Source organism: Heterodontus francisci, unplaced genomic scaffold, assembly GCF_036365525.1.
Source record: "Heterodontus francisci isolate sHetFra1 unplaced genomic scaffold, sHetFra1.hap1 HAP1_SCAFFOLD_772, whole genome shotgun sequence".
NCBI classification, from domain to species: domain Eukaryota; kingdom Metazoa; phylum Chordata; class Chondrichthyes; order Heterodontiformes; family Heterodontidae; genus Heterodontus; species Heterodontus francisci.
The window spans coordinates 312,616-331,627 of NW_027141483.1; the positions used below are offsets into that span (position 1 = coordinate 312,616).

General features: G+C 59.4%; 2 protein-coding genes across 4 annotated transcripts in view; one reads left to right on the forward strand and one right to left on the reverse strand.

The window, feature by feature from the left end:
- LOC137363814 (arf-GAP with coiled-coil, ANK repeat and PH domain-containing protein 2-like) overlaps window positions 1-16,007 on the forward strand; it is a 67,884-nt gene extending 51,877 nt beyond the window's left edge. For 2 of the 3 annotated variants that reach the window (XM_068027370.1, XM_068027371.1), the window contains exons 4-18: window positions 1,488-1,583; window positions 2,203-2,277; window positions 2,925-3,034; window positions 3,496-3,547; window positions 3,829-3,929; window positions 4,082-4,196; window positions 4,383-4,567; window positions 4,726-4,795; window positions 4,984-5,078; window positions 12,993-13,060; window positions 13,769-13,962; window positions 14,706-14,815; window positions 15,164-15,274; window positions 15,434-15,495; window positions 15,671-16,007. In XM_068027370.1, coding sequence (XP_067883471.1) covers window positions 1,488-1,583; window positions 2,203-2,277; window positions 2,925-3,034; window positions 3,496-3,547; window positions 3,829-3,929; window positions 4,082-4,196; window positions 4,383-4,567; window positions 4,726-4,795; window positions 4,984-5,078; window positions 12,993-13,060; window positions 13,769-13,962; window positions 14,706-14,815; window positions 15,164-15,274; window positions 15,434-15,495; window positions 15,671-15,906 — 1,680 coding nt within the window. In that variant the 3' untranslated portion in view covers window positions 15,907-16,007. The remainder of the gene's footprint in view (window positions 1-1,487; window positions 1,584-2,202; window positions 2,278-2,924; window positions 3,035-3,495; window positions 3,548-3,828; window positions 3,930-4,081; window positions 4,197-4,382; window positions 4,568-4,725; window positions 4,796-4,983; window positions 5,079-12,992; window positions 13,061-13,768; window positions 13,963-14,705; window positions 14,816-15,163; window positions 15,275-15,433; window positions 15,496-15,670) is intronic. The other variant, XM_068027372.1, reaches the window with a different exon arrangement.
- LOC137363815 (ATP-dependent RNA helicase DDX19A-like) lies at window positions 15,904-18,747 on the reverse strand. Its single transcript, XM_068027374.1, has 7 exons — window positions 18,649-18,747; window positions 18,322-18,436; window positions 17,646-17,823; window positions 17,256-17,493; window positions 16,924-17,086; window positions 16,618-16,809; window positions 15,904-16,252 (listed from the first exon to the last, which is right to left on the reverse strand). The coding sequence occupies exons 1-7, from the start codon at window positions 18,685-18,687 to the stop codon at window positions 16,191-16,193; spliced, it is 987 nt and encodes a 328-aa protein (XP_067883475.1). The 5' UTR covers window positions 18,688-18,747; the 3' UTR covers window positions 15,904-16,190.
- Window positions 18,748-19,012: the final 265 nt, after the last annotated feature.

Sequence of the window (19,012 nt, forward strand, 5' to 3'; positions counted from 1 at the left end):
CCCTCACTACTGACCCTCCGACAGTGCGGCGCTCCCTCACTACTGACCCTGCGACAGTGCGGTGTTCCCTCACTACTGAGCCTCCGACAGTTCGGCGCTCCCTCACTACTGAGCCTCCGACAGCGCGGCGCTCCCTCAGTCCTGACCCTCCGACAATGCGGCGGTCCCTCAGTCCTGACCCTCCAACAGCGCGGCGCTCCCTCAGTACTGACCCTCCGACAGTGCGGTGTTCCCTCTGTACTGACCCTCCGACAGCGCGGTGTTCCCTCAGTCCTGACCCGCCGACAGCCCCAGTTTGGGTACATTTTATTTGTGTGTGGTGGGAGTGAACAGGATGGGTTTTGGGTCCATTGGGATTGTGTACACTGGGAGGGAATGGAAACGGGTTTGGGTCCATTGGGATTGTGTACGGTGGGAGTGAAAGGGAAGGGGTTCGGGTGCATTGGGATTGTGCACGGTGTGAGTGAAAGGGAAGGGGTTCAGTTCCATTGGGATTGTGCACGGTGGGAGTGAACGGGAAGGGGTTCGGGTGCATTGGAATTGTGCACGGTGGGAGTGAACGGGAAGGGGTTTGGGTCCATTGGGATCCTGCACGGGGGGAGTGAACGGGAAGGGGTTCGGGTCCATTGGGATTGTGCACGGTGGGAGTGAACGGGAAGGGGTTCGGGTCCATTGGGATTGTGCACGGTGGGAGTGAACGGGAAGGGGTTCGGGTCCATTGGGATTGTGCACGGTGGGAGTGAACGGGAAGGGGTTCGGGTCCATTGGGATTGTGCACGGTGGGATAGAACGGGAAGGGGTTCGGGTCCATTGGGATTGTGCACGGTGGGAGTGAACGGGAAGGTGTTCGGGTCCATTGGGATCGTGCACGGTGGGAGTGAACGGGAAGGGGCTCGGGTGCATTGGGATTTTGCACGGTGGGAGTGAACGGGAAGGGGTTCGGGTCCATTGGGATTTTGCACGGTGGGAGTGAACGGGAAGGGGTTCGGGTGCATTGGGATTGTGCACGGTGGGAGTGAACGGGAAGTGGTTTGGGTCCATTGGGATTGTGCACGGTGGGAGTGAACGGGAAGGGATTCGGGTCCATTGGAATTGTGTACAGTGGGAGTGAACGGGAAGTGGTTTGGGTCCATTGGGATCGTGTACGGTGGGAGTGAACGGGAAGGGGTTTGGGTCCATTGGGTTTGTGCACGGGGGGAGTGAACGGGAAGGGGTTTGGGTCCATTGGGATTGTGCACGGTAGGAGTGAACGGGAAGGGGTTCGGGTCCATTGGGATTGTGTCCGGTGGGAGTGAACGGGAAGGGGTTTGGGTCCGTTGGGATCGTGTACGGTGGGAGTGAACGGGAAGGGGTTCGGGTCCATTGGGATCGTGTCCGGTGGGAGTGAACGGGAAGGGATTCGGGTCCATTGGGTTACGGCCTGGAGGCCTGGGTTGTCAAATATGGTTCCGATGCTCCTTACTGACTCTCGCCTCTCTATGTTGAAGGTCCTCTCCTACCTGAATGCAGAAAACACCTTTTTCCACCAGGGATATGACCTGTTGATCGATCTGGACCCACTGTTGAAGAACATGGCAACACAGGTACCAGAGCCCATTGCTTTCATATTAACCCAATACCGACTAGTTCTGGGGTTCGTCCTCCCTCAACAACCCCAACCAGATCTAACACTCCCCTGCTCTCGTACCCAATCAAATGAACGGGAAGGGGTTCGGGTCCGTTGGGATCGGGTACGTCGGAAGTGAACGGGAAGGGGTTCGGGTCTGTTGGGATCGGGTACGACGGGAGTGAACGGGCAGGGGTTCGGGTCCGTTGGGATCGGGTACGGCGGGAGTGAACGGGCAGGGGTTCGGGTCCGTTGGGATCGTGTACGGCGGGAGTGAACGGGCAGGGGTTCGGGTCCGTTGGGACCGGGTACGGCGGGAGTGAACGGGCAGGGGTTCGGGTCCGTTGGGATCGTGTACGGCGGGAGTGAACGGGCAGGGGTTCGGGTCCGTTGGGATTGGGTACGGCGGGAGTGAACGGGAAGGGGTTCGGGTCCGTTGGGATTGGGTACGGCGGGAGTGAATGGGCAGGGGTTCGGGTCCGTTGGGATTGGGTACGGCGGGAGTGAATGGGAAGGGGTCTTGAATCCACTGGCGGAATTGTTTTGCTTCTTGTCTTAGTGAATTAACTCTCCACTTCTCTGCCCCCCACACCTAGCTCGATCAAATGTCTACAGACTATCTGAATCGTCAAAAGGCGTTGGAGCAGAGACATCTGTCACTCCTACAGCAGGTGAACAATGACGCCCTCTCAACGCCATAGGCACTGCCCTACACCTTGTGCCCCCCTGCCTCCAGGTTCAGCAGGCCCCTCACTGAAGGCCACCCCCTCCGACAGTCTTTGCACCGTCCGTTTGTCGGGGCCTTCCTGAAATCCCGTCACTGGGAGTGCTGAAAAGCCCCAGGTACAGCAGGGAAAAAAAAAAAATGCAGGGGGCAGGCGGAGGCCATTCAGTCCCTCTCGAGCCTGTTACGCAGGAACAGGAGAGGGGGGGGGAGGGGGAGCCGGTGCAGCCTCGTCCCTGGGTACCATTCTGGTTAATTCCCCTCTCCAGGCGCCCTCGGACCCTTCCCGAAGTCTGGCGACCGCGGGCGGGGAGGCAATCCGCTCGGAGTTGCCCGACCTGGAACTGGGAACGGCTTTCGCCTCGCTTACTCCCATCCGAACCCGCCCCCCCCCCCCTCCCCCTCGCGATTTTTTTTTTTGCGGGCGGGGAACGTTCCCCGACTTTGTCCGCCTTGACCGACGTCCCTCGCGTCCCGTTCCCGCGCGCCAATCCCGGGCAGGGACCCGGGCGGTGGAATTTCTCCATCCTCTGGAACGTCGGCCCCCGCCCCCTTCCCCTCCCCCACCCCAACTTTTCCTCTTTTCCCGATCAGGATAATGCCACGGATATCGGAGCGGAGTACCTGAGCAGAGCTCCGGCTGGAGTCGCGATCGAAGGCTATCTTTACAAGCGGGCGTCGCGGACATCGAAAACGTGGAACAGGTGCCACCTCCGCTCGTTTTAGATCGGCGGGCTCGGGCGGCGGCTGGTGGTGGGGGGAGGGGAGGGGAGGGGCGGGGGCGGGGTGGGTGGTGTGGGCCGGCCTGAAGTACGACACAGATCTGGGAGCGGAGTCACGTCGGAGGCTGTTGCTGCGCCGGAAAATCTAGGGCTCGAGACCCGTAATTGCAGGCCGCTGCGCGCCGGTTGCTCAGTACCGAGGGAGCGCCATTGTTTTGGCATTTCCCTCTGCGGGAGCTGCCTGTGCGCAAATTGGCAGCCACGTTTTCAGACATTGCGGCCGTGACTGCGCCCCCAAAAGGCAGTGCGTCGTGGCTCGTGAGGTGCGAATTCCTCCTCTCTCTCTCGGTTTCATTCTGGAACTGGACAGTTCTTCCAACTGTGCCGTGAATGCGTTAGATCCGCTTTTAAGTCTCCTCTTTTTTTTTTTGTCACCCCTCTAGGGGCTGGTTTTCCGTTCAACGTAACCAACTGCTCTATCAGAAGGAGTGGAAGGTAGGACCGCCGTGGTGGGACAGGGGGTCAGAGACCGACCTTTCGCCGTCTGGGGTGGGCAGTCGAGTGGCGGCCGCAGTTTTATGTGGAGAATTCCGCCCCCCCCCCCCCCCCCCCCCCCGCGGCAAAAACGTTTTGCTTGGCTGAGTGGCAATGGGAATTAAATAGTACAATTCTAAAGGGGGCGGGGCCACCCTTAAGGGAGGATGTCACAGGCCTCCGGGAGGGCGTGGAGGGGGATTTGCACTCACGCTCCCTGTCTCTCTTGTCCTGTCCCTCAGGGGGAGGCAGTGCCGGTGATGGAGGACCTGAGGCTGTGCGCCGTCAGACCGTTGGACGACCTGGAGAGACGCCACTGTTTCGAGATCTTCTCCGTGCACACGTACGTCGCAGGCCCGTTCGGAATCGGCGAGGGCTCGGTCGGGGGGGAGAACGGGAGTCAGGGTGGTGACGTGGGCAGCCCCCCACCCCGGGAGGCGGGAGTAACTTCCTCTCCTCTGCTCTAACCCTCTTCTCCTCCCTCCACCCCCTCAGGAACTGCGTCCTGCAGGCAGACTCCCAGCCCATGCGTCAAGCCTGGATCCAGGCGGTCAAAGCAAGCATCGACTCGGCCTACCGGGAGGCCGCGGAATCGGAGAGCACCGCGGAGGTGAGGGGGCCCAGCGCAAAGGCAGCAGGGACCGGCCCTGGGAATTGTCCACAGCAAGATCCCACTCCCAGCCACGTGACGACGACTGGAATCATCCGTACTTTCGGCGCGGCGCTCCCCCTCGGCACTGACCCTCCGACGGTTTCAGCACCCGGTCTCAATGGATTCCTTTTTTTGTGCCCGCAGAGTTCAGAGGGCAGCGCCACGCCCTCAAAGGGCAGAGAAGGGGTGAGGAAAGGCCCTGGCGTCCTTCAACAGCTGACCCGGGTGCCCGGCAATGACCAGTGCTGCGACTGTGGCCGAGCTTCCCCGCGATGGGCAAGCATTAACCTGGGCATCACACTGTGCATCGAGTGCTCTGGGATTCACAGGTGAGCGTGCAAGGGGTTGACAGCGCAACTGGGAGGAGGTGGGCGAGAGAGTTAATTCCCCCCCCCACCCCACTCCGATAGGGGAGGAGCCGACTGGGCATACAAGGGAAATTGAAACATGTGACAATTTTTTTTTCCCCCCCCCCCACACCTTTCAGGAGTCTCGGAGTACACCGGTCTAAAGTTCGATCCCTAACGCTGGATTCCTGGGAACCGGAATCGCTTAAGGTGAGGCCGGAGGTCAGAGTTCACAGAGGACGACGGGCACAGATCTCGTTCCGCCTCCGGCTTGCGAAATCAGTGCCGCGGCCGTTCCCCCGTTTCTACGGGCTCCGTTGGGATCGCATACGGTGGGAGTGAACGGGAAGGGGTTTGGGAGCATTGGGATTCAGCTGTGTTGTATTCCTCGTCTCTAGATGCTCACGGAGTTGGGAAACAAAGTCATTAACCGGATATACGAGGCTGGGAGGGAGGAGACGGGAATGAACAAAGCAGCAGCAGACAGCTCACAGTAAGTATCCGCATCACCGAGAGGTTGTGGACTGGGGAAGTGCAGAGAGAGCTTTACACTGTATCTAACGCTGCATGCTGTACCTGTCCTGGGGAGTGTTTAATGGGGGACAGTGTGGAGGGAGCTTTACTCTGTATCTAACCCCCCGTTTTTTTTTTTACTTTATTAAAACCAGATAAATAAACAAAAAACTCAAATTAAAATGCCATTCTCGGCGTCGACGATGCACTCCAGTCCCTGCGGTGCCCACCGGTCGCGGAAGGCCTCAAGCGTACCGGCGGGCACCGCATGCTCCCTTTCCAGGGACACCCGGGCGCGAACGTAACCGCGGAAGAGGGGCAGGCAATCGGGGAGGACGGACCCCCCGACGGCCCGCAACCCGGACCTGTGAATTGCCACCTTGGCCAGGCCCAGGAGCAGACCGACGAGGAGATCCCCCCTCCCGGCCCAAGCCCCTCCGCACTGGGTGCCCAAAGATCAGGAGCGTGGGACTGAAGTGCAGCCAGAATTTGAGGAGCAGCAGCCCCTTCAGATACTCAAATAGGGGCTGCAACCTCGCACACTCCGTATAAATGTGGAACACGGACTCGTCCAGGCCGCAGAAAGTACAGGCGGCCTGGGAGTCCGTGAACCTACTTAAAAGCCTATTGCACGGGACTGCTCTGTGCAGCACCCTCCACCCCAGGTCCCCAATGTAAAGGGGGAAGACTCCCGCGTAGAGAGACCTCCATCGGGGTTTCCCCTCGCCGCCAGATGGCAACGCGGACCGCCAGGGCGTGTCCGGCCGGCTGACGAGGGCGAGGAAGTGGAGAGTGTGCAGGAGCAGCCCGTACAGGAAACCCCTCCGCGCCGATTGGAATGGCACGGAGGGCATTTCTGAGAAGCGGCTCGGGTTGTGCGGGACCGGCTCTCGAGGAGGGTTTCGGGGCCTGGGTCCGATGAGCAGTTCCGGCCGAGCGGTGGTCAGCTCGGCCGGGATCGCTCCGCACTCCCGAGCCCCCTCGCCACCCGCAGTGAGGGGCGTCCCGGGGGTTTCGGCTACTCCTCCGCCCGCCGGACCGTCCCCGGAGTCGGCCGCCCTGACAGCCGAGGCGCTCACCTCCGCCGGCGGGGGAGCGCCCTGACTGGAGGCGACCATGTTCCAGAAAAGATCCCGGTAAAAGACAGGCAACTCCCTCAAAGAGGCGCGGCTAACGGACTCCACCGGGAGCTGCGTGTCGTCTTGAAGGCAGTGACACTGGCGGAAAAAATACGTCGCCAGCGCACACCATCTGGGAGGACGCTCGACGTACAGGTATCTCTGCAGGGTCCGAAGGCGGAGAGTCGCAGCCTGGGTGCGGACGCACACCAGCGACTGACCGCCCTCCTCGATCGGGAGACTCAGGACCGCGGCAGAGACCCAGTGTTTCCTCTTGCCCCAGAAGAAATCGACGAGTTTCTTCTGGATCTTGGTGGCAAATACAGGGGGCGGGGCCAAAGTGACCAACCGGTACCACAGCATGGAGGCCACCAGTTGGTTTATGACCAACGCTCGGCCCCTGTAGGAAAGCACTCGGAGCAGTCCTGTCCAGCGCCCCAGCCGAGCGGTGACTTTCGCCTCCAACTCCTGCCAGTTTGCCGGCCAGGCTTCCTCAGCGGGGCTAAGGTGGACTCCCAGATAGAGGAGGTGCGTGGTGCTCCACGCAAAAGGTGTCATCTCCTCCGGCAGGGAGTCCACCCGCCACTGACCAACCAGGAGTCCGGAACATTTCTCCCAATTGATCCTCGCGGAGGACGCGGCAGAAAAGGTCTGCTGGCAGTCGCGCATCCTCCGCAAGTCAACGGGATCTGTGATTGCGAGGAGCACGTCGTCGGCGTAAGCCGAGAGGACGACCCGCATGGCCGGCTCGCGCAGAACCAATCCCGTCAACCTCCTGCGAAGCAGGCACAGGAAGGGCTCCACGCAGATGGTATACAATTGGCCGGACATGGGGCCCCCCTGACGCACTCCTCTCCCAAATCGAAGGGGCGCCGTCAAGGACCCGTTAACTTTGATTAGACACTCTGCGGCGGCGTAAAGAAGTCGGACCCGGGCCACGAAATGCGGCCCGAGTCCGAAAGCGCGCAGAGTCCCGAAAAGGTAATCGTGATCCACCCTGTCGAACGCCTTCTCCTGATCGAGGGAGAGAAAGGCGACCGACTGACCAGTCCTCTGGGAAAGATGGATCAGGTCCCGGACCAGGTGGATGTTGTCCTGGATGGACCGGCCCGGGACCGTGTAGGACTGGTCGGGGTGGATCATGTGGGCCAGCACGGAGCTCAGGCGGGTCGACACAGCCCGGGCAAAGATCTTATAATCCGTGCTGAGGAAGGAGACCGGACGCCAGTTTTTAAGCAGGCGGAGATCGCCCCTCTTCGGCAGCAGGACGATGACCGCCCTGCGCCACGAGAGGGGCATCTTCCCGGTCGCCAGGCTTTCCCCCAGGACCCGCGCGTAATCGTCCCCCAGGACGTCCCAGAACGCCCTGAGGAACTCCACGGTCAACCCATCCAGTCCTGGGGATTTGCCCCTCGAGAGCTGGTGGAGGGCGCCAGTCAGCTCTGCCAACGTGAGCGGTGCCTCCAATCCTTCGGCGCCCTCCGGGCTGACCTGCGGCAGGTCCTCCCACAAAACTCTGCGCGCATCCTCGCTGGACGGATCCGGAGAGAACAACGCACTGTAATACGTCCGGACCAGGAGGCCCATTCCCTCCGGATCCGTGATGGAGGATCCGTCGTCGGCCAGCAGCTCAACGAGCTGCTTACGGACCCCCCGCCATTTTTCCAGCGAGTAGAAGAAGGGTGAGGCGCGGTCCAAATCTTCCAGGATCTGGATCCGCGACCTCACGTACGCGCCTCGGGACCCTATGAGCTGCAGGTTCCTCAGCGCGCCCTTCTTCTCTTTGTACGCCTGCCACAGGGCCGGGTCCACGACGGCATGACCGAGGCGGGATTCCAAGTCGAGCACCTCCCTCTCAAGGCGCCCGATCTCGGCTTCCCGCCTCTTGGTCAACCCCTTCGCGTACTCCTGACAGAAGACGCGGATGTGAGTCTTGCCCACATCCCACCATAGCCTCAAGGAGGGGAAGCCCCCCTGCTTCCTTCTCCAGTCGGCCCAGAATCGACAGAACGAGTCCCGAAATCGCACGTCCTCCAGCAGCCGGTTGTTAAAGTGCCAGTACACGGACCCCGCCCGCGTGCGGAGCGGAGTAAACTCCGCCCACACCAGGCGGTGGTCCGAGCACGGCCGCCGAAACGCGGGAGACGTACGCCTGCGAAATGTAGAGGCGGTCGATTTGCGACCCCCCTCCTCCAGACCTCCACGTGAAGGCGCTGGAGTCGGGATGGAGATTCCGCCAGACGTCCACCAAGTTAAGGGAGCTGATCAGTCCCCTCAACTTCTCCACCGACGCTTGGCCGCGCTGGGGACCGGAGCGATCCCCCACCTCGAGGGTGCAGTTAAAATCCCCCCCGAGGATGATGCACTCGCCGCTATCGATGGAGCTCAAGAGAGCGGACACTTCTTCAAAGAAGCGCGCTTGCAAAGCGCCGGGCCTGGGCGCGTACACGTTCACAAAGTGGAGCGGCACGCTACCCAGGCGAACGGCGAGGTGGAGCAAGCGGCCCGGCACTAGCTCCTTGACCCCCAAGATCTCCGGCTGAAAAGTCGGGGCCAACAAGATAGCCACCCCACTAGAAATAGGGGTGAGGTGACTCATGTAGACCCCACCCTGCCACTCCAGGAGCCAGGTGGCTTCGTCTCCCGGAACGGTGTGGGTTTCCTGCAGAAAGCTCACCGCGTATCTCCCTTCCCTAAGGACTGAGAGATTGTGAAATCTGCGGTGAGCCCCTCTGCTGCCGTTGATGTTGAGGCTGGCTATGGTTATCTTCATGTCAAAGGTACTTAAAACCCGTCACCAACACCTCACTGTGAGGAGGGAGTGGAAGTGCACCTGGCCCTCCACTCCCCCAGCAACCCATTGAGGAACACATTAAAACGGCGCCTCTCAACCAGTTTCACGTCCGCGCGCTTGCCCGCTATCTTAAGGACGGCACGGACGGACTGGATGATCAGCGCCAGATTTGACCAACGGTCGAGGGCCAGCTGAATTTTATTGCGGCAACCTCTGCAAGCCGCGAGGAAATCCTGGAGTTCCGCCGTGGGGATGAGAGGAGATTCGGTGGGAGGCACGAGGGACTCCACCACCTCACTGGCGATGGAATCAAGATCATCCTCCGTGCCCCGCACCGAATCCCCATCCTCCTCCGGGTCGTCACCGCCAGCGGCCGGCACATCCACCACACACTGTGGGGCGGACGTCCCGGCCGCGCCAGCTGGTCCCGCCTCCGTCACGATCCCACCCCCAGGATCGATGGCGGAGGAGTCCTCTCTGGGTTCTATTGTGAAACTGGAGCCTGTAGGCACCAGTGGTTCAGGAACCCCCTCCACCTCCATCCCCAGGCCAATGAGTGGTCCAGGGGAGACAGAAGTTCCGGACTCCGGGAAACCAGCCGGAGCCGAGACTGGAGGCGGCGAGAGGAGGCCATCTCCCGCTCCGCCAGCACCCACAGGCCCAGCAGATGGGGCAGCATTCTCAGTTATAACTGGGTCGGGTGTCTCCTGGTTGGTGGTGGACTCCGGCTGGGATGCCCGACCCTCTGGGGCCTCGCCCTCCCCTTCATTCAGGACACCCGACCCAGTTGCAGTGGCGGAATGGACGGTTTCCCCAGGCTCCCCCACCACAAGCAGGGCCCCACTTACTCCTTCAGGAGGGGCCTCACGTACCGGGGCCATCCCCTCCCCTCCATCCTGAGGAATAGGGAGCACCTGCCCGGACTTTGCAGCCTTGGTGGTGGCGGTAGGGGGAACCTGAGGACCAGAAACAGGAGGCAGCTCCCCTCCAACAGATGAGCCCTGCACCTCAGGGCCCTGTGTTATTTCTGTGGAGGGGTGCCTTCTCCTCTTTTTCGCACTTGGGCGCGGAGACTCAGAGACCTCCATGTCATCAGAGGCCTCCGCCTCCGCACCCTTTTTTCCCTTTTTAGTCACCCTGGGCCTGAGCCCAGCCCTGGGACAGGTGGATTCCATGGGAATGGGCTTTGGGCTGAGCTCGGGTTGAGTCAAAGTGTCCAGGGGACGCGCCTCACGATGTTTCTTTTTTCCCCGCGTCTTCCTTCCGCTCGGACGGACGCTCCCCTCCCCGCCAGAGGCTGTGAAAACCACAGCCTCCGGAACCGACTGAGCGGTGTCTGTTGGATGTGCGGGGGGAGTGGGAGGAGGTGCTGTGGAACCACTCTGGGCCGCCGAGGTGGAGCTGGCGGCCGGGAGGTTGGGGCAGTTCTTACGAACATGCCCCACCCCCTTGCAGACGTGGCACCGCGCCCCGTCCGAGGTCCAAAAGACGCGGTAGGCCGTCCCCTGGAACTCCACATTAAATTGGCCCTCCGTGTCCTCCTCCCGCGCCAGCTGCATAAATAACTGGCGGCGGAAGGAGTAGACATGTTGGAGGCTGTGCTCCCGAAGACCAAGCCGGACTGGGGTGATCCCCGACCTCACCTCCCCCAGATGGTGCAGGTGGGGGAGGAGGAGCTCACTGGGAATGAAGGGTGGGACGTTGGACAACATTATCCGATGCGCAGTGGCCCCCAGAGGGTCCACTGGCAGGAAGGTCCCCCCCACAGTGAGCCCTTTACTCAGGGCCAGGGACACCGCCCGCTCGGTCTTCAAAAAGAACACAGCCTTCCCATACATCTTTGAGGCCGCAACAATGGCCGAGGGGCCGACAACCACAGCCATTGCCTTAACGCAGGCCACAATAGACATGTTGGGGTGGGGATAGCTCTTCACCCCATGGCTGCATGTCAATAATTTAAAGGGTGACGGGGCCACGTGGGCAGCCACAGAAGCTGCGTAGGTAGTAGAGGGCCCCGCCACCGGTGATGAAGGACTTGCCATGGGTCTAAGAGCTAAACCCACCCCAAATTATGGACTTGCACACTAAATAACAGCGACTCACAAACAAACAACAGGTTAGTGGAGAGGCTGAGGTAAGAGAGGAGAGGCAAAGGCAGGCTGGAAGGGATGACTTGCTTTCTGGAGGTGGTGCTCACAGTACACTTAAAACAAACAGTCTTTGAAGTTGGTCTTCCGGTCTTCTGGTTGGGGGAGTCGTCTTCACCTGGGTCAGCTGAAGCTGCCCAGGCACTATCTATCCCCCTTACGTCTGTTTAGCTGGGCAGCTTCAGCTGACCCAGGCTTGGCAATTGGGGTGGGGAGGGAGCTTCCCTGTGTGCTTTTGCAGCAGCACAGATTCCTGCTGAATTGGCAGCCCCACCCCTTGTTGTTCCAGCCACTTGTTCCTCCCCCAACAGTCCAAAGTAAATTACTGGTGTTCAGCACCCACCTCCAGACAAAGCCTTGTTTCCAAAAAAATGTCCCTTTCTTCTCTTTCATGGAGACTGTTGTTGGAGTTTTCCTCTGCTTGTTGGTAGCTGCTCTCCCTTGCTCAGTGCAGCTCCTCTCTGCAACCTCCAACTGCCACCAGCACTCTCAGCTGCACCTCGTTGAGGCACTCAACACTCAGGCTCCCAAATCAGAGAGCAGCCAATCCCAGTGCTGTATCTGTCCTGGGAGTGTTTGATGGGGGACAGTGTAGAGGGAGCTTTACTCTGTATCTAACCCTCCGTGCTGTACCTGTCCTGGGGAGTGTTTGATGGGGGACAGTGTAGAGGGAGCTTTACTCTGTATCTAACTCCCGTACTGTACCTGTCCTGGGAGTGTTTGATGGGGGACAGTGTAGAGGGAGCTTTACTCTGTATCTAACTCCCCGTGCTGTACCTGTCCTGGGGAGTGTTTGATGGGGGACAGTGTAGAGGGAGCTTTACTCTGTATCTAACCCCCGAGCTGTACCTGTCCTGGGGAGTGTTTGATGGGAACAGTGTAGAGGGAGCTTGACTCTGTATCTAACTCCCGTGCTGTACCTGTCCTGGGAGTGTTTGATGGGGACAGTGTAGAGGGAGCTTGACTCTGTATCTAACTCCCGTACTGTACCTGTCCTGGGGAGTGTTTGATGGGGGACAGTGTAGAGGGAGCTTTACTCTGTATCTAACCCCCGTACTGTACCTGTCCTGGGGAGTGTTTGATGGGGGACAGTGTAGAGGGAGCTTTACTCTGTATCTAACCCTCCGTGCTGTACCTGTCCTGGGGAGTGTTTGATGGGGGACAGTGTAGAGGGAGCTTTACTCTGTATCTAACTCCCGTACTGTACCTGTCCTGGGAGTGTTTGATGGGGGACAGTGTAGAGGGAGCTTTACTCTGTATCTAACTCCCGTACTGTACCTGTCCTGGGGAGTGTTTGATGGGGACAGTGTAGAGAGAGCTTTACTCTGTATCTAACTCCCGTACTGTACCTGTCCTGGGGAGTGTTTGATGGGGGACAGTGTAGAGGGAGCTTTACTCTGTATCTAACCCCCGAGCTGGACCTGTCCTGGGGAGTGTTTGATGGGGACAGTGTAGAGGGAGCTTTACTCTGTATCTAACCCCCCGTACTGTACCTGTCCTGGGGAGTGTTTGATGGGGACAGTGTAGAGAGAGCTTTACTCTGTATCTAACTCCCGTACTGTACCTGTCCTGGGGAGTGTTTGATGGGGACAGTGTAGAGAGAGCTTTACTCTGTATCTAACTCCCGTACTGTACCTGTCCTGGGGAGTGTTTGATGGGGGACAGTGTAGAGGGAGCTTTACTCTGTATCTAACTCCCGTGCTGTACCTGTCCTGGGGACTGTTTGATGGGGGACAGTGTAGAGGGAGCTTTACTCTGTATCTAACCCCCCGTGCTGTAACTGTCCTGGGGACTGTTTGATGCGATGTGAACTAACAGAATTTGTTTGATTTCAGACAGCAGAAGGAGCTGTGGATAAAAGCTAAATATGTGGAGAGGAAATTTTTGAAAGAACTCTGCTCAGGCAAGTTGTCATGAGGGTGAGAGAAAGTGAGAGACACCAGTCAGTGTACAGATATCACCGAGAGAGAGAGAGGGGACTGAGAGACACCAGTCAGTGTACAGATATCACCCTGAGAGAGAGGACTGAGAGACACCAGTCAGTGTACAGATATCACCCTGAGAGAGAGGGGACTGAGAGACACCAGTCAGTGTACAGATATCACCGAGAGAGAGAGGGGACTGAGAGACACCAGTCAGTGTACAGATATCACCCTGAGAGAGAGAGAGGGGACTGAGAGACACCAGTCAGTGTACAGATATCACCGAGAGAGAGAGGGGACTGAGAGACACCAGTCAGTGTACAGATATCACCCTGAGAGAGAGAGAGGGGACTGAGAGACACCAGTCAGTGTACAGATATCACCGAGAGAGAGAGGGGACTGAGAGACACCAGTCAGTGTATAGATATCACCCTGAGAGAGAGGGGACTGAGAGACACCAGTCAGTGTACAGATATCACCCTGAGAGAGAGGGACTGAGAGACACCAGTCAGTGTACAGATATCACCCTGAGAGAGAGGGGACTGAGAGACACCAGTCAGTGTACAGATATCTCCCTGAGAGAGAGGGGACTGAGAGACACCAGTCAGTGTACAGATATCACCCTGAGAGAGAGGTGACTGAAATACATTTGCTCTGTTTGATTCATGTCATTCTCCTGGCTCCATCAGGGACCGGGATCACTGGCGATTCAACTGACCAATTGGGGGACTCCCTGCCTGCCTCCCAGGAGCTGTGCCTATATCGTGCCGCCTCAGTGGGGGACCTGCCCGCGATGTGCGAGGCCGTAGCGAGCGGCGCAGGCGTCAATTGGACCAACAGCGAGGACGAGAACCGGACCCCACTGATTGCAGCAGCCCGAGGGGTAAGAGGCGAGGCATCCCTCTAACGGTCGCACAGCCTGGCAACTTGTATTGAATCTTTGTTAGATAACACTGGGAGCACTGTGCACAGTTCCAGTCTCCGTATCCCTGGGTTAGACCACACTCGGAGCACCGTGCACAGTTCTAGTCTCCGTATCCCTCGGTTAGACCACACTCGGAGCACCGTGCACAGTTCTAGTCTCCGTATCCCTCAGTTAGACCACACTCGGAGCACCGTGCACAGCTCCGCTCTCCATATCCCTCCGTTAGACCACACTCGGAGCACCGTGCACAGCTCCGCTCTCCATATCCCTCCGTTAGACCACACTGGGAGCACTGTGCACAGTTCTAGTCTCCGTATCCCTCAGTTAGACCACACTGGGAGCACTGTGCACAGTTCTAGTCTCCAGCCGCTGAACAGACTGGGATCTTCCTGTGCAGGAAATTCATGAATAATTTTGACATACTATCCGTGCCTGTGTCACCTCCGGCCTGGACAATTCCGGCGCTCTCCGGACCCACTCTCCCGCATTCCACCCTCCGTAAACTTCAGTTCATCCGACCCCCGTGTCCTAACTCACACCCAGTCTGCCTGGGGGCCCTGAGCTCTGGGTATTCCCTCCCTAAACCTCTCCGCCCCTCTCTTTCTCCTCGATGTCGTGTGTCTGATGCAGGCTCTCGTGCAGCACTCTGGGCCTCAGTAGTGCAGGCTGCTGTTGTAATGAATATTCTGCGTGTCCCACAGGGCTTCCTCACGGCTTGCGAGTTTCTGCTGCAGAACGGAGCGAATGTTAATTTCAGGGACGCCCGAGGTCAGGGGGCAATTCACGCGGCCACACGGGCAGGACACACGGGGTAAGAGAGAGATGTCGAGCTCTCTGTCACACACACACAGGAGGGTCGGTACCGAGGGAGCGCCGCGCTGTCGGAGGGTCGGTACCGAGGGAGCGCCGCGCTGTCGGAGGGTCGGTACCGAGGGAGCGCCGCGCTGTCGGAGGGTCGGTACCGAGGGAGCGCCGCGCTGTCGGAAAGGTCGTTACTGAGGGAGCGCCGCAGTGTCGGAAGTAGAATGGGGAGGGGGCGGAAGAGACAAACTCACAGCGTGACTGCAGGTTAGATGCAGAGTCTGCAGCCCACTCTGCCGGGTTCCGTCACTGGGAACAATCCAACTCCATTCTCTCTCTGTCTCTCTCTCTCTCTCAGCCCGGTCTGCCTATTACTCAAGAGAGGAGCGAATCAGTACGCAGTGGACGAGATCGGACACGACCCTCTGAGCGTTGCTGTGGCAACTGCCAACGCCGACATAGTCACGCTGTGAGTACTGGACTGTCACGGCGTTCAGGGAGCGGCAGTCACGGACACCGAAAGGTGCGCGTTTACCAACACGGACACCAGCGCACGGTACCCGAAATCCCGCGAGTTACTTCTTTCCCTTTCTCCCCTCCTCCCCTCCCCCCCCCCCCCCCGCCACAGACTGCGCCTGGCTCGGATGAACGAAGAGATGCGGGATGCGGAAGGGGTCTTCGGTTACACAGGTACCTGCGGTGCACGGGCACGGGGGAAAAAAAAAAAAAAAATCGGAGAAATTCTGGAAACGGGGGGTGGGGGGGGGGGGGGAATCTGCAGCGCCAGGGGAGCGCCGCACTGTCGGAGGTACCGCCTTCCGGACGAAGCGCTAAATCCTCTCTCTCTCTCTCCCCTCACCCGCAGGAGACGATGAGACCTTCCAGGACATCTTCCGAGACTTCTCCCGCATGGCCTCGGACGACCCGGAGAAGCTGAGCCGCAGGCGGTTCGATGGAGGCCGCGGCGCGGAGCAGTGCCCGTCCGTCAATCGGGGAGGACCGAGCAGGGGAGCGGAGGGGTTGAGCAGGGGAGCAGACTCGGCCGTAGGGGGTGGGGCTGGAAGTAAAGAGGAACGAGACACACCCAGCACTGCTTTGTGACGTGACTGCACACTCCGTCCTTTATATTTTACATCCTCTTGTTCAAAAGAAAACATCCAAAGAAATTAATAAATTAGGCTTCCAATCAAAACAAAGATTAATCTGAGCAACCGGAAGCTCCCATAGGAGCAATGCGAGGGGGCAGTGGGGGGGTGGGAGTGCAGAAGCTCGGTGGAGACAGTGGGGGGGGGCAGTGAATGAAATAGCAACGCTTGACTGGATTAAACTTGTATCGATGCTCCACTCGGCTATCCGATGAGTGGCAGGCCCTCCGCCACACGCTCTCAGTATGCGATGCGCTCAATCTGCTCCAGGTCCTTGGAGTCTAACTGTTCAATCTTGCGGTCTGGAGACAGAGAAAGGGGACACCAGTCAGTATTTCGCCAGAGTGAGAGAGAGAGAGAGAGAGTGTGTGTGTGTGCTGGATGGGAACAGAGTAGAGGGAGCTTTACTCTGTATCTAACCCCCGTGCTGTACCTGTCCTGGGAGTGTTTGATGGGGGGGGGGGGGGGGGGGACAGCACTGTCAGCTGAACCTCGTTGCTGCAACCGGCACTCAGCAATCCAATCAGGCAGCAGCCAAGCCCGTGCTGTGCCTGCCCTGGGAACGTTCGATGGGGGACAGCGTAGAGGCAGCTTTACTCTGTATCTAACCCCCGTGTCTTGGTAATATGTTTGATGGGTGGAGGGTGCCGAGAGGCCGGACACTCACTGAAATGCTGTTGAAAGCAGCGGAGTATGGCGAGGCTGCCGAGGCCGTCCACCATGTTGACGGCTAGTCCCTGTTTGCCAAAGCGGCCGGTGCGGCCGATCCGGTGAAGGTAGGTCTCGCAGTCGGGCTCGTGCTCCCGAGTCACTGGCAGGTCGAAGTTCACCACGATCGACACCTGCTCCACGTCGATTCCTAGGGCAGAGGGGAGGCAGCGTTAAAAAAAAAAAAGGGCGGACAGACGACCCGCCCTGCCCCGCAACCTCCCCCCCCTCCCCCCAGGGACCGGCCCCTCACGGAGAGACGAACCTCGGGCGCAGACGTTGGTGGTGACCAGGACTTTCTCCTTGCCCTCCCGGAACCGCTGGATGATGGCCGCCCGCTGCTCCACCGTCAGCTCGCCGATCAGGAGCGCCACGCGGTGCCCGTCTCTGGTCAGCTTCTTCGAGAGCCAGTGCGCGGTCCTCCGGGTCTGCAGCGGAAGGAAAGAGGGAGCAACAGAGTCACGGTGGGGTTGGGGGGGGGGGGGGGGGAGAGAAAGAGAAAAAAAAAGACAAACGCGGAATGGAAATGCGCGCGAGGGGCCGAATGGCCCCACTCCCCTTTCCCCACCCCCCTCTCTCTCGCTCAGAGCCCCAGACCTGGCAGAAAATAATGGCTTGGGCGATGGTGATGGCAGCGTAGATGTTGATGAGGGCCTGGTACTTCTCCTGTTCCTGACTGCACATCACATAGTACTGCTTGATGTTGTCCAGGGTGAGCTGCTCCCGCCGCAGCTTGATCACGTTGGGATCCGGGATGATCCTCTGTGCGAACTTCAGCACAGGCTCCTCGAACGTGGCAGAGAACAGCAGCAGCTGACAGTCCTTGGGGAGCATCCTGGAGGCCAGAGAGAGAATTGGCGTGAGGACAGCTCGGAAGCCGGTCGCTTGCCTGCTTGACGTCCGACGGCGCTGGCGCTCCCTCCGTCCGCTAACCGCACCCCCCCCCCCCACCCTCGCCGCGGCGAGCAGGGAAAGCCGGCGTCCTACCTGTGGATGCGGTAGCTCTGATCCAGGTAGCCCTGGGTGCCGATCATGACGTCTGCCTCGTCCAGGACGAAGACGCGGATCTGCTTGACGTCCACCTGGCCCAGCTTGAAGCACCAGTCCAGGACGGTGCCCGGCGTGCCGATCACAATCTGCTCCTGCACCCGGGAGCCGCGCCTGACTTGCCGGAAAGAAAGACAAGTCCCGAGGACGGGAGGCACGTTAGGAAAAAAAAAAAAACCCTCGTCTCGTCCGCGGCCTCGCCCCGGTGGAGCTCTCAGTGAGGCTTCCTCACTCTTGGTATCAAATGCGAACCGACCATTTATTTGCCTTCCTAGTTGCTTGCAGGAGCTGCCTGGTGATTTTCGGGGAGCCGTGCACAAGGATACACAGGTCCCTCCGAATGCAAGCATTTCCCCAGCCTCTCGCCGTTCGGGAGAGAAAGAAACAAACATCGCACTTTTCGATTCTTCGGACAAAAGCAGACAAACTCGCACTCGCCCACATTAAACTGTATCGGCCCTCTGCTTGCCCACTCGCATATGCGGTACATGGTACAGCAGCCTCTTTGTATGCTCCTCTCTGCTGACGTTCCTACACCCCCCCCCCCCCCCACTCCCTCGACGCGCTCTTCTGGCCCCCCTCCTTCACCCCCCAAGGCTCCCCTTTGCCAACTCACTGCGATTGCCTCGAACGGCGTATCCCACTTTAATGTCCGTGCAGTACTTGCCCATCTGCTCAACGACTTGACCCGTTTGCAGCGCCAGCTCGTAGGTCGGGCACAGGCAGAGGCACTGGAGGGAGGGAAAGATTGGGAAGCATTCCAAAGATTCGCACTGTCACCCCCGAATCGCCCTCCGACAGCGCGGCGCCACCCCCTCAGCGCTGACCCTCCGACCGCGCAGCGACTCCCCCCTCAGCGCTGACCCACCAGCTGATTGACCACAGCCGGTAGTTGTGTCCGGCCCCTCTCCCGCCCTCGGGTGGTCCCCTCCCCCGGTCTTACCTGTGTGTGTCGCTGCCTGGGGTCTGCCCGACTGAGCATGGCCAAGGCAAATGCCGCCGTCTTCCCTGTCCCTGACTGGGATTGAGCAATGAGGTTCTGTGGCCTAGGAGACACAGGGGGCAGATCGGAGTCAGTAGCGGGCCCTGAAGCACGGAACCCAGCTCACTCCCGCCGCAACCTTACCCTGCGAGCGCAGAGCAAACCCCGACACACACACACACACACACACACACACAAAAAAACCCCGACACACACACACACAAAAAAAAACCCCGACACACACACACACAAAAAAAAACCCCGACACACACACACACACACAAACCCCGACACACACACACAAACCCCCGACACACACACACAA

Excerpts from the sequence above, each read along its gene's own strand:
- LOC137363815 (XM_068027374.1), bottom strand. The coding sequence starts at position 18,687 with ATGCTCAGTCGGGCAGACCCCAGGCAGCGACACACACAG. Across the intron at positions 17,494-17,645 it reads CAGAGCTACCGCATCCACAG|GATGCTCCCCAAGGACTGTC; the intron begins GTAGGACGCCGG and ends TCTGGCCTCCAG. Across the intron at positions 16,253-16,617 it reads CTGCTTTCAACAGCATTTCA|ACCGCAAGATTGAACAGTTA; the intron begins GTGAGTGTCCGG and ends CTCTGTCTCCAG.